The 13909-nt window shown below is 44.5% G+C and overlaps 1 protein-coding gene across 3 annotated transcripts in view; it reads right to left on the reverse strand.

Moving 5' to 3' along the window:
• SCN8A (sodium voltage-gated channel alpha subunit 8) overlaps nucleotides 1-13909 on the reverse strand; it is a 256880-nt gene that overhangs the window by 24928 nt on the left and 218043 nt on the right. For all 3 annotated transcript variants that reach the window (XM_066353791.1, XM_066353782.1, XM_066353788.1), the window contains 5 exons: nucleotides 12228-12698; nucleotides 11588-11705; nucleotides 10906-11060; nucleotides 7560-7733; nucleotides 1194-1316 (listed from right to left, as the gene is read on the reverse strand). In XM_066353791.1, the coding sequence (XP_066209888.1) occupies nucleotides 1194-1316; nucleotides 7560-7733; nucleotides 10906-11060; nucleotides 11588-11705; nucleotides 12228-12698 (1041 nt within the window). The remainder of the gene's footprint in view (nucleotides 1-1193; nucleotides 1317-7559; nucleotides 7734-10905; nucleotides 11061-11587; nucleotides 11706-12227; nucleotides 12699-13909) is intronic.

Raw genomic sequence — 13909 nt, forward strand, 5'->3', positions numbered from 1 at the left:
TCAGAGAACAGTGGCCAGGATCACAGACGAGGAATGAATGAGGCAGCACTGTCCTGGTATCTAGTTTATCCAGTTAATCTTGGTTCATGTGGACTATTGCAACTGTTTAATTTTATCCCTAGATTCTGATATTTGCACATTTGAAAACATATCCTCTGGTTTGCTCTCCTGCATGTATTTAACATCTGAATTAAAGTGAGTTTTCTTGGTCTCGTTAAGTATAACAGACCTCTCTGATTAGCACAGGACAACTATTACCACCAAAAGCCAGTTGCCCACTTGATTTTAGGAAATTGACTTTTTGTGTGTGTGTGTGTGTGCACATGTACACACACACACTATTTAAATAAACAGAAACAGAAAAAAGGCACCAAAAAAGGGAGCCTTATTTCTAAATTGGCAGGGTGACAGCACCTTGTACCTTTTGGATTTGGGTGCAGTGTCACCAAAGCAGGAATAGTAGGTGTCAAGAAATTTCAGAACTAGCTGATATTCTTCTAGCATTGTGCCTGGTCATTACTTTGACAGTATTAGGATAGTGGACTATATAGCATGGGCAGAGGGGGAGGGGGTGAGGAAGAAAGCTTTGTTATCAAACAGAGGCTGCCAGTCCGTATGGGACTGGACTGAGAACAACAAGGTGCAATAAGAGGAATCAGAATAGAAAGAAGAGCATTTCTTTTCCCAGATCCATACCAAATTCTGCTCCACCCTAGTTCCAGGCCTGCCATCATGTTTTCAAGCCCCTTCTCAGCTGTTTTCTCAGTGACTCCAAGGTCACAGTTCCCACCTGGCTGATGGCCCTACACAGGACTTTCCCTGCCTATGGCCTCTGCTTTTCAGTGGATCTCTGGGTTACAATTCCCCTTCTTTGCACCTGGTGGTTCTCCCTATTATGTCAACAGCCCAGAAAGCCGCCCCAAGTGCTACAGGTAAGCCAGGCCAAATGAGAATAGCCAATGTTAACATGTTCTGTGATGGCATGTCGTTGGGGGTGGGGCCAATATTAATGTGATGAGGCAGTTTAATGCAACTACCCTCACACGGGGCAGGTATGGGGGAGAGTGGAGGATCAAATAGCAGCTGCATCACAGAGTTGGGGTTTGAATGATCTTTCCACCATGTGATCAGTTCTAGCATGCTTAAACAGTTTCCATTGGCATGCAGAAGGATCAGCGGTCTTAGCATCTTACCCTCATCCCTTCAAATCGTGATAAGGCTCTTAAGGGTCTCAAAGCTCTTAGGGTCCTAAGGGACTTTATGGCACCTAGTTCCGAGTAGCCCAGGGCATTAGCTATAAGGCTGACTAAAGAGACCTACACGGAAACAGAAGAGAAAAACAAAAAAGGAAAAAAAAGAAGAAAAGAAAACAGAGGTTCCAGAGTATTAGAACAAAGCCCCTAGCACTGATTTATACAGGTTGCCCCCCCACCCCAGTAGAGGAAGTGGGTAACACCAGCTGCCTACTTCAACTTGGACTCAAACGACCTGGAAGGAAAGGTGGTTGAGAGAGGCAGAATAAAAAACACAAAGGGAAGAGAAAAATTGAGAGGGTGGTAGACATACATACAAGCTGGAAAAGGGAAGAGGTTGAAGGGAGCGGGAGAGAATGAGGAAGGTCCATTGGAAGAAGAGGAGCCTGAACAGATGACAAAAACCTTACCCTCGCCCTTTACAGTCTCTGCAGGTCCCAGAAGTTCCCATTAAATTAAGCCAGACAAATTTAATGGTACCTATGGAAAAGAATACAGATAAATATATATACTCCACACAAGCTGCCCCCTCCTCAACTCATTCACAAGGGATTTCCAACAGGGACAAGCTCTCTTTCTCCTGGGTGACAAGAAACCATTTGTTTGAGAATTTGATGAGTCACTACATCAACAAAGGAAACATTCAATAAGTACCACAGCTGACTTTACAGATCCCATGAAGAAAAGGAACAAAATGAAAAAACTTCTGGACAAAATTTTGACTTTATGAGGACTCACTTAAGTAATTCTTCCATTTCTCACCTTTAATTATAATAATCCTTCCATCTTTTAACTATAACCATGATTCCTTCATGGCCATGAGAACTTGGGTGGGTCTGGACAACTGCATCCATGCTTTTTCTTATACTCCCCAAAATAGCCCAGAATAACCTGGCCACAGGGCAGTCCTTTCCAGGCCAATCTTCTATTTTCTCATCATTTAAATAACAGCTGGAAAGATTCTTGGAAGAATTAAAACACGTTTATTTTATAGATGAGGAAATTGAGACCCATATACCCAATACAAAAGAGTTGGATCAGTATATCACAGCAGTCCTGAAGCTAGGATTGAGACTCACACTTTTGATGCCCAGGCCGGAGCTCCCTCTGCCATGGACAGATCACCTCCCCCACTGGCATGTTAGATGCCAATATCCCAGTAGAGGATTACAGGTACCTGAGAAGCCAGTTATATGTGTATTGGCTTATTCAGGAGAAGTCTGGAAGTCTCTAGGCCTAGAGTCACAGTGGAATATTTTTCTGCTCTTCCAGAGACAAACTCACCTATTCTACCAGAACCCTCAGAGAATTTACCAGGATGATCACTTAACACTAGATACTAATTATCGACTATTAGAGCTGTGCCTGACCTGAGACCTGAAAATACATTTAGTTGATTAAAACCTAGACTAGTATGGCTTTCAGTTTCTTATGGCAGTCTTTCCTTTATTCTCGGATAGGTTAAGATGTTCCCATCAACAATTTTTAAGTTCCCTCTACTGGGAAGTGGTGGTTACATATCTGCTTAGCCTGAATTCCTTTTTAAAGCAAATTCAGATGGGGAAAAAATACCAACTCACAGCTTAGTTTTCATCTGTTACTTTTCATCTTTATTTTAGGGATTTAAATCTGCATCTTTGAATGCACAAAACTATATATTTTTTTATTTAAAAAAGAAGATATTTATAATTGAGCAGCAGGACTGGTAGGAGGTAGACGCAGAAGATCAATGACTGGTAAAAGTCAGGGATGAGGAGACTTAAAGGTTTCAATTTTAAAATGGGTGTGAACCTTTATCTATGCATGTATTATAATCAATCAATATAGAAATTGTCTCTGGAATCCTAGGCAGTGTACAAAGCAAATCTGGAATTAAATGTTGCCCTATTAGGCTACTCATGTTCTTTAAAGGGTACATAGTTCAGAGTTGAATTTCTATTTAAAACAAGGGCCTCAAAAGGCTTATCTAGAACACAGTAGCAATAATCAATCATTTTCCTTCCATCGATCATCATTAATAAGACATGAAGATATCTTTTGCTCCCTATTGCCAAATAACAGCTGACTCTTAAACATAAGCAATCTAAAACTGCCAGATTCTTACCAAGATCTTTTTTTTTTTTTTTGCATTTTCTGAAGCTGGAAACGGAGAGACAGTCAGACAGACTCCCGCATGCGCCCGACCGGGATCCACCCGGCACGCCCACCAGGGGCGACGCTCTGTCCACCAGGGGGTGATGCTATACCAAGATCTTAATAGGTACATCTGCAGGTAAGTTATCCCAGCCCAATCAAGTACCTGAGTTCTAAATCTCCCTCATTAGCTTTGTCCTGTGACCTGTGCCAGGCAAACAATGCAAACAAACAAACAAACAAACAAAAAAACCCACCAAAACCCTAATAAGCTTTCAGTGGCTATCAGCCCCATACAAAGCAAGAAGACCTCCTTTAAGGGGGTGAGTATGATTTATCCCATAACAAATAGGCCTAAAGTGGAAGGAGGTACAAATGCCAATCCAGAGGTTGGCTCTAAATGTTTGCTGAGAGAATCTGCACTTGACTGATTGATCAGTCTGGCCAAGCTCTCCCCAGACAAGATCAGTAAGGATCCTATCTGGGTTATTCCTTAGTAGTTGAAGATTTTCTTATAATCCTTAGAGTCTCCATGTTAAACTCTCACTGGAGATAATCAGAACATTGCTTAAAGTTTAAGGAAACTGTAAGGAAAGAATCATACCTGAAAAAGAAAAAGAAGTTCAGAAGTCAAAACTCAAGGTACCTACGGCTGAAGCCATAGAAATAAAGGGGAAGACAATGGGTGACTTTTCAAAATAATGTGAACATTTCAAATAGAGAATATTTCAAAAGTCTGAATTCAGGATGAGATGAGTGGTTTCTGAAAGTTCCCATCCCTGTAACAGATGTGTTGGCTAACCTCTGGACGTGACGTGGCAGATCTCCCTAGGGAAAAGATGACAAGATTCTTTCACAAGACAAGGTCTCCAGTGTGGCCAAGGACCTAAGCAAAATAAAAATGTTGTCTCTGGGAACTTGCATAATTTATAGATAAAGAGAATTAATCTTATAAATTATCTGGATTATCCCACGATTCTAAAAAGCACACATAGCAGATTTTTTTTTTCCCCCCGAAGCTGGAAACGGGGAGAGACAGTCAGACAGACTCCCGCATGCGCCCGACCGGGATCCACCTGGCACGCCCACCAGGGGGCGACGCTCTGCCCACCAGGGGGCGATGCTCTGCCCCTCCGGGGCGTCGCTCTGTTGTGACCAGAGCCACTCTAGCGCCTGGGGCAGAGGCCAAGGAGCCATCCCCAGCGCCCAGGCCATCTTTGCGCCAATGGAGCCTCGCTGCGGGAGAGGAAGAGAGAGACAGAGAGAAAGGAAAGGGGGAGGGGTGGAGAAGCAGATGGGCACTTCTCCTGTGTGCCCTGGCCGAGAATCGAACCCAGGACCCCTTGCACGCCAGGCCGACGCTCCACCACTGAGCCAACTGGCCAGGGCCAGCACTCATAGCAGATTTAAGGGACAATAACAAGAATGAAAATTCATTAGGGGAACAAACATGGTGATGAATAAGAGATTCAGACATCAGTCATGGTGGATGAAATGGGAGAGTTTAAAGCAGGGGTCTCAAACTCGCGGCCCACCGAACAATTTTGTGCGGCCCGCAGACTAATCCACGAAGTTCAAAATATTTTGGATAAAATTAAGTAAGCCTAGGGGCCTACTTGTATTTGCCGAACGGCTGTGATCTTGCTCTGCGGCCCACATGCTGAGTTGAGTTTGAGACCCCTGGAAGGGTGCTAAATTAGGATGTAAAATTTTTACACTGCTTGATGATCTAAAATGCCAAGCACTAGACTTTTTACTCAAAAGGACAGTGAAAACTCTGACAGTTCCAATTGTCCAGCTGTCACTGTAAGCCTTATTTTCCACCCACAACTAAAAAATGTCCACCAGTGTGGCTATGGCTCACACCGGGGCTGTTCCTACTGAGTGAACTCTGCTTCTGCTATGGTAATTTGTGAGTGTGTGTTTTTCATCTTTTTAGGTCATTAGGAGTGCCCATGTTTTCTACTCTCTGTATTCTCCCCAACATTTGGCAGCAGGCTTTGCATGTGGTGGGTGCTTAGTAAACATCTGATGCATGAAGACTAAATATAGTGTTCTGTCTGAAAGAAGTTAACAAAGAGAGGGTCCTGGGGGAGCCTTGTTCCCAGAATGCTAGATTACCAGCAGCCTGAATCAGGCCAGAGTGGCCCTGCAAGTTAGTGATGTTCTGCAGGGGCTGGAGCACACCTGTCTATTCCTGTGACTCCTTATGGCTCCCGGGACAATTTTACACAGAGAGTGGTATTTGTTTACTAATAACTGGTGCAGAGGTGTTTGCAGGAGCCACTGTCAGGCCCCATGGCGATGTAAGAATGCAGCAACTCCCCCAAACAGGAGGGATCTATGGATTGTTACTTGGCTACCTACCTGTCTCACGCTTTTTACTTCCCTGCCACCCAGTATAAAAAGTGGTAAAAATGTCTGCTAAATAAACGGTGATGTGCAGAACTGTTAATGCTTTCAGCAGTTTATTTGGGTACCAGAGGGATGTGAGATGCCTGATCAATATTTTGAATTCTGGGGTTGCTCACACCAGGGAGAAGAGAAAGAGAGTAGTTCAGGTTAGGGTGGTAGCAAGTGTCATGATGGGGGAGATTTGGTCCAAAATCACAGCTTCCCTAGGCCTTTGGGAGTGTGGTGTAGATATGTCTGCCCATGTCATTGAAAGGTCCAGAATATGAGGGCTTTTAGGATTCCCATATGTGTCCCACCTGGCTCTAAGTGGTCCTGGGGAATTATAGTAAAATAAAGACTCTATGGTACTTCCCTGTGCTCTAGAAAGTGAGCTGGCCCAGCGTCTCTCTAGTTCTCTTGGCCTTATCTCAGGCCCATTCCCTAATTCCTAGAGCTCAGGTTTCCATCTGTGGGAGGCAGAGGTCCTTCTATCACAAAGTGCTGTCAACAGCTGCTAAAGGGAGTGCTGAAACCTTTTGCTAGGAGGGTTTCAAGCTGGTACTCCCTGGGGCACCACCCATTTGTCTCACTTTATGGGCAAAAGGGACCTCCTCACCTCATTTAGGCATCTTCCCAAAGGTTTGCTTTTTGAAATGGGAAATGCAAATGGGGGCATAGTGACGGGTCTTGGAAGGAGTCATTAACTATGGAAGTTGCAGACAACTTGCTGGGAAAGGAATACATTTACAGAGCAGAGGTCATTGCTGCTACAGTGTTGGGCTCCTATTCTCTGAGGAAGTGAGTTCCATGCTGTTCTATCCTAGAGCCTAGAAGCATTCTATATGTAACTTACCATACAGTCAACAAAACCTATATTCTAAATGTGCCACCTCAGCCTCCACACACTCTACTTTCTTGGCACTTCTCAGTGCTCATCAGGAACTGAATTCGCCATAGCTCTGTGCCTGCAGTTCCCATTCACCCTTTGTCTCAAATGCTGATTTGGCTGAGAGGGGAGAAAGCTTTAGTTATTACACAGAATAAGAGGCAATCATCATGGTTAGAAGAGCCAATAAGAAACAACTGCTGGTGGGGTAAGAGATAATTACAGATGATGCAGCAGCTTCCACCCTGAAAAGTAACACGAGACATAATGGCCACCACAAGCCTCGAAGATGGTCTTGGAACCTGGAGGAAAAAGGGTTTTCTTAAGTTTGATCATCACTGTGGAAACGGCAATGCGAGGGAAGGGGGGCTTTATTTTGCTGTGAGCTCCCCATCTCACTGAGACCGACTTGTTCAGAGCAGTCTGCTATGAAGGCTTGAGTTGGGTGGAAGTGTCCACAGAAACAGTCAGCAAGAGAGAACACCTCGGTTGCTCCTCCATTTGCAGCCCAGCAGCACCCACCTCATTCTCTCACCCCTCTGCTGGCAGCAGAAAGAGAACAGCCTGCTGTTTTGAGATAAGAGGTTCCTGTCTCAGCCTAAAGACAAGGGGCTTTAACACCAGTGATTCCACTTCCCCTTCCTAGAGCCAAACCACCAAGATAAAGACCCGGTTGATCGGCCCCTGGAGCAAATGCAGGGGCTTCAGAGCCCCCTTCTCAAAGTTAAGATCTGACTTCTCTGAAAGCAACTTTACCCAGATCTACATCCATCTACACATTGTCTTACTCCCTGGGTCCCAGTCATTAGATGAAACTCCAGCCATTAAAGGAAGAAAAACCTATTTTTGTTTTCCTGCTAGAAAGGGTGGGAAGTAGAAAGCAAGACACGTACAGCCACAATGAGGAAGTCCAGCCAGCACCAGGCATTGGTAAAGAACTTGACAAAGCCATAGGCTGTCCACTTGAGCAACATCTCCAGGATGAAGATATAGGTGAAGACTTTGTCAGCATATTCCAGGATGGTTCGAATGGTCTTCCTCTGCTCAATGTAGATGTCTTCGAAGGCCTGAAAGAGAGGCAGCAGCTGCCTATAGTGCCTAAGGGTAAACAAGCAACACAGGAAGCACTGCCCTCCAGGCAGCGCCTCCCACCTGTGGCTGACCTGTCATGAGCTTCCTGTCTCTTTCCCTTTACTCCCCTGCTATTTATGGCTTTTTAAAAAGTTTGATTGAAATATACCATACAATTCAGCTATTTAAAGTATACAATTCTCTAACGTTTAGCATATTCATAGTTGTGCACCCATCAACACAGTCAATTTTAGAATATCTTCATTACCCCAAAAAGAAAGCCCGCTTTCTCCAATAGCCCCTCTCTAGGTATCTCCCCCTAGTCTTAGGCAACTACTAATCTACTTTCTACCTCTACAGATTTGCCTGGACATTTCATATACATAAAATCATACAATATGTGGTCCTTTGTGTCTGGCTTCTTTAATTTAGCATGTTTTCAAAGTTCATCAACATTGCAGTATGTATCAGTAATCTTTTTTTTGACGTATAATATTCCAATGTATGGCTGTCGCATTTTGTGAACATCTGTGTACAAGTTTTTATTTATTTTTTATTTATTTTATTTATTTTTATTTTTTATTTTTCTGAAGTTGGAAACGGGGAGGCAATCAGACAGACTCCCGCATGTGCCTGACCGGATCCACCCAGCATGTCCACCAGGGGGCGATGCTCTGCCCATCTGGGGCGTCACTCTGTTGCGACCAGAGCCATTCTAGCACCTGAGGCGAGGCCATGGAGCCATCCCCAGCGCCCGGGCCAACTTTGCTCCAATGGAGCCTCGGCTGCGGGAGGGGAAGAGAGAGACAGAGAGGAAGGAGAAGGGGAGGGGTGTAGAAGCAGATGGGCGCTTCTCCTGTGTGCCCTGGCCGGGGATCGAACCTGGGACTCCTGTACGCCAGGCTGACACTCTACCACTGAGCCAACCGGCCAGGGCCTTGTGTACAAGTTTTATGTGAACATGTTTTCACTTCTCTGGGATATATAACTAGGAGTGAACTTCTAGATCATATGGTAACTCTGTTCATTTTTTTGAGAAACTGCCAAACTGTATTCCAAAGTGGTTGCACTACTTTTTTATATTCCCACCAGCTGTGTGTAATGGTTCCAATTTCTTCACATCCTTGCCAATACTATATGTTTATATGACAAAAATCTTTTCTCCTTTCAGCCTCTGAGATCACAGACACAGGTGGAGGGTCAAAGGGCTGCTTGACACTGAGATGAGAAAAATCCTAGTACCACTCACTTTCTTTCTCTGGAATTCCTGAATGGGAATTCCCTGACACAAAGAAATGAACATTTGCATGTGCAGAGTGGTGAATTACACCAGTGTGGTGCCAAGAGGAGAGAATTCCTAAAGCGTGAAAAAAACAACAACTGGAAGTGAAAATAAAGTCCCTTGTCACACAATGGGAGGTGCCGGCTCTGAATAGTTCCAGAATGACAGAACTGGGCTGCCTGCGGACTCATCCTCCACAGTGGATGCACATGGACAATCGAGTGTCCCAGTTTCATCACTGGGCAGTGGGGGCAGAGGTCACGGGTCCGCAGTCCTCAGGATCTTGGTACAAATGAATCCCCTCAGTGTAAACAGCAACAGCTTCCATGTCCTTTCCCCTTCACTCCACTTGTAGAAGTCCATCCTATCACCCAGCGTACAGGAGATGCCTAAGGCCTGCGAGGCTCTAATCCCCTCCGTCTGAGGCCTCATCACAACTACAGTCTGGCCTTTTCTGAGACATCTTAGCTGTGGCCTCACTTTGTTATTCATCAAGTCTCACGCTTACTATTGCACAGGGTCTCATATACTGAGTCAAGTATCCCATTTTATTCAATTATGAAAATAAAAATTGTCAAAGGTAAACAAAGTGCAAAACATTTTTTTCACTACTGCTTTTTCTGTGGGGACAGGAAGGAGAAGACTCGAAGGCTGGGTTGGCTCCCTGCTATTTCAGCTTTCTGTTCACTAGATTTGAAGGATGGCAACAATAATACAACACCTTTCTCCAACACTGGCCTCGGTCTGATCCTTTCTCGAGGACAGAGACCAGTGTGTCTGTCACGGTGCGACCTCCACAGCACCGGGAAGCACTGAGTGAATGCCTATTAGTAAATGACTCAGTGGACAGGGCAGTGGCTCCCCTTCCCTCAGAGCAAGGACACCAAGCCACCTTTTTTTGGCTCTCTGATTTTGTGCTGAAATTTTCCTACAAAAACCTGGTCCTCATCATCCTTGAGCTCTTCTTTACCACATATTACTGCCTGTTTCTCCTTTCCTTAGTCTCCGACCTCACACATCAGCAAAGTACTCAAGACACTGGTGAGCTCTTTAACACTGAATTTGGAGTTTATACCTTATTATTTTTTTGCTTCCAGATTAAGGGGAAAAAAAAGTGTGACTCCAAACCTACATGAATGTGCCCACCTGCTTTAAAAACATTTCAAAATTATGCATTTACCTTTCCCTTAATTAAAATAAGGAAATGTATAGTGCCTCTAGTCCCTGGTGCCCTCAAATCTATTCAGCTAGACAACAGCTTTCTCACCCCAGACCCTGTCCAGGTCTCCTCAGTTACAATCCGGCTGAAAGTGAAAGCCAGAACCAAGGAGGGGAGGGGCCTGTCCACTCTGTGCCCTGTCAGCCTCACTGATTAATGAGCACTTACAACCACATGAACATAGACAACCTGTGCACCAGAGATCTAACTCTCTAAATACCTGCTAACGCCACAGGTTCTCCAAATTCAGTGAGGGCAGGTGGAGTGGTGAGAACTACCCCCCAAACCTTGGGCAACTGAAGATAAAGAACAAGAGATATGAGGTATTAGGTGACAAAGGGAAGTTCACTTTAGGAAGTTGTTTGATTGGGGCAAACCAAGCAGTGCAGATACTTGGTAATTTGGATTTTCATCCTGATGGAAAGGAGGTTTTAGGTTTTAGAGTAATTGTGCTGAGGCTAAAGATTAGGATGTTGGATAGCTGTGGATTCTAATTCTAAAGCTCAAAACAGCAGCCCAGAGTACTTCAATAGATCATTATCCTTGGGTCCATAGCCTAATCTGTGTTCTCAGAGAAACTAGTCTTGGGCCCCACTCAATCTTTCCCACCAGTTCCTATAAACCTGTCCCCAGCCAATCCCTCATCATATTCTCCCTTGGACCTCACCAGGGCACCACTGCTGAGCAGAATCATGAAGATGATGAAGGTCTCAAACCAATTGTGCTCCACAATGAGGAAGCAGGTTTTCCGCAGGATCCACCAAGACTTGCCCAGACCTTCTTCAATGTTGACCTGGCAGCACTTGAATCGCTGGACACAACCTGGCACCAGTGGGAGAGGCAGGTCAGACTGTGGAAGCACGCCCCACCCAGCCTTGCCCTCTCCTCCATCTCCTGGGCTTTACCATGTGCTGCCCTACCACATAGTTGGGAGCACAGTAGATGAATCAGAATGTCTGATTCAGAAACTGGGAGGGTGGCAGGGCTGAGGCTATGCTGCCAGGTTGCCAGGGCCCTCTGGAGTCGGGAAGATGTCATATAAAGGGGCAGTGAGGGGGAGAAAAGGGCAGTCAGGTAGAAGACAGAGCAATGACAGAAAAGGCCTTTCTTAATGGAAGTTTTTGGACTGATGCCAAGAGAAAGTGGAGAAAGAAAAGTTAGAGAATAGTTTGAAGAGGGAAAACAGTATAAACTGCCCTCAAAATGACAAGGGGGGGAGAGAACAAAGTTCCTGAAGATAATCACTGAGGCCCCGCCCACTCACCCAACCACATTCTCCAGCAGACACTGTGTAAGCAATGCGGTGCCCCATGCCTTCTGGTGGGTCCTCCCTCCTTGTCCCCTCTCACCTTCTGTGAAGCAAGAGTCTGGATCCAAGTATTCCTCAGGCTGTTCCACGGGGACTTCTTCTACTTCTGGTTTGATATCGATGGTACTTCCCTCAGAGGAGCTAGTATCATCTAGTTTCTAGAGATGCAAGAAAAAGGGAGATTAATAGACTCTGAAGCAACATGTCCACACTACACTGACCACTCTATCTCTGGTGTGGATGATGTACTAGCTATAATCTTTCTCTACAATTTTTATTATAAAATCATCATCCAACTCATGATGAGCAAACAGTCACCACAGGGCCTTCGACATTTCTTTCAGGAAGGGATATACCATTAAGACCCACTCACAATGAGTGATCAACCCCAAACAAATGTGGCTACAGGCTAGTCTCAGGGTATAGCCAACAGAGCAACAGCAGGAAAATACTTGAGGGTTTACCAGCCTCTGACCTAGATGACCTAGAAGTGATGGAGACAGACCCAGAAACTTTCAGAAAACTAGGTTGTCTAGGGAAGGCCTAGAGTGAAAATAGGGGTTGAGTTGGTTATTCCAGAATCTCTCTACCAAGCCCAGAGCTGAACCAATCCCTGGATCTGACAGAGCCTTGTTTTTTCTCATGCAGGATCAAGGTTGGTTTCTAGGTTGGGACCTTACATCTTTGCTGCCTTCAGGATCTGATTCACTGCTAACATCCTCTGTGTTGACGTTCTCAAAATCGGACTCGCCTACAGCAATGGGCACCCGCACGGTGAGATTGGGATTGTTGATGAAGGACATGTGGTCCTCATCGATGATGTACTTCTCCACGCTGCTGCCAATGCCACTGGTGGTGCCATTGCCGTTCTTCTGGAAGTCACCATTCCGGTGGATGTCTGCACCAGTGTGATTGGCGATGCAGTTGGCCTTCTTTTCATACAGTTCATCCAGGGGTTTCACCTCATCAGCCTCACGATGCTTGAAGTGGGCCTGCATGAAGGCACGCACTTTCACTTTGGTCCAAGCCACACCCTTCTTGATACGGATTACTGAGATCTGTAGGTTATTCATTTCCCCATCATCATCTGTGGCTGCCAGATTGTCTGCACTGAAGGAGCTCAGGAGCAAGGCCAGAAACAGGTTCAGCACCTGCACCAATGTGTTAGAAAAAAAGGAGAGTGAATGGAGAATGGTGTTAGGCAAGTTATCCATTAAATTAGGAAACTGGAAGCCCACAGAGTTATGTGACACACTCAAGAATTTCTACTGTTTTGTTTGGCCCACATAGTGTTTTAAATGCTCATGTTACTAGGTGAACATTTTGTTTAATTTTGGTAGTAATACAAGGAGTTTATCACCTCTTTTTTTGGTTCTTTTATCATTTTACATATACATATATTCCAAAATATGTTACCTTTTTTTAATCAGAAAAGGCAAAGGCTATATCTATTTTGAAAGAAAATTCTCCAAAGATAAAACCAAACAGCTAGATATGGATTACTACTGGGGAACATCAAAGAACGCATAGATACCCTGTGCTCATGAGCAGTATATGCCTAGAGGACCCATGTTAGAGAAAAATCAGGCTGGGAGAGCCAGATGTACATATAATAAAGCAAGAAGGTGGAACTGAAATACATTTTATGCCACCTTATTTTAAAAATGAATTATTTTTGTTTTCCTAACATTTATCAAAATAAAATAGATTTAGGAAGACAGTGGTGGTTATTTTGTGTTATGTTGTATACCTAAGTGTTAAGCCATCAAATACAAGCTTCCTCTCTTTTCCTACTCCCTTCCTTCCTTTCTTTCTCCCTCCCTCCATCCCTCCCTCTCTTCCTTCCTTCCTTTCTTCTTTCTCCTTCCTTCTTTCCTTCCTTCCTTCCTCCCTCCCTTCCTCCCTCCTTCCTTTCTTTTCTTCTTTCCCTCCTCCCTCGCTCCCTCTCTCTTTCTCCCTCCCTCCCTCCCTCCCTCCTTCCTTCCCTCCCTTCCTTCCTGTTTTAACTTCCTATTTTACCACATTGGACATTAAGATTAATATATTTTTATTATGATGTACTATTGAAAAATGGAAGAGGTGTTTCACTTCTCGATTTATACTGGCCCTTACTCTGTCACACTTCTGAAGAAGAGTAAGGCGTATATTTTAGGTGGAGATAATGGTATTTACAGAGTTCGAGGAATGGAAACAATAAATAACTACATGTATTTAGATTACTTGGCCCATTTTTAGAATTAAAAAGGAGCATGTTGGTAATATGGGGGTGAACTGAAGAGGGTTCTGAAGGCCAGGCTGAAGGATGTGAATTTTAATTTTAACTGGATCCACTAGTGGGTTTTTTTTTGTTTTTTGTTTGTTT

This window comes from Saccopteryx leptura, chromosome 1, assembly GCF_036850995.1.
Source record: "Saccopteryx leptura isolate mSacLep1 chromosome 1, mSacLep1_pri_phased_curated, whole genome shotgun sequence".
Lineage (NCBI taxonomy): Eukaryota > Metazoa > Chordata > Mammalia > Chiroptera > Emballonuridae > Saccopteryx > Saccopteryx leptura.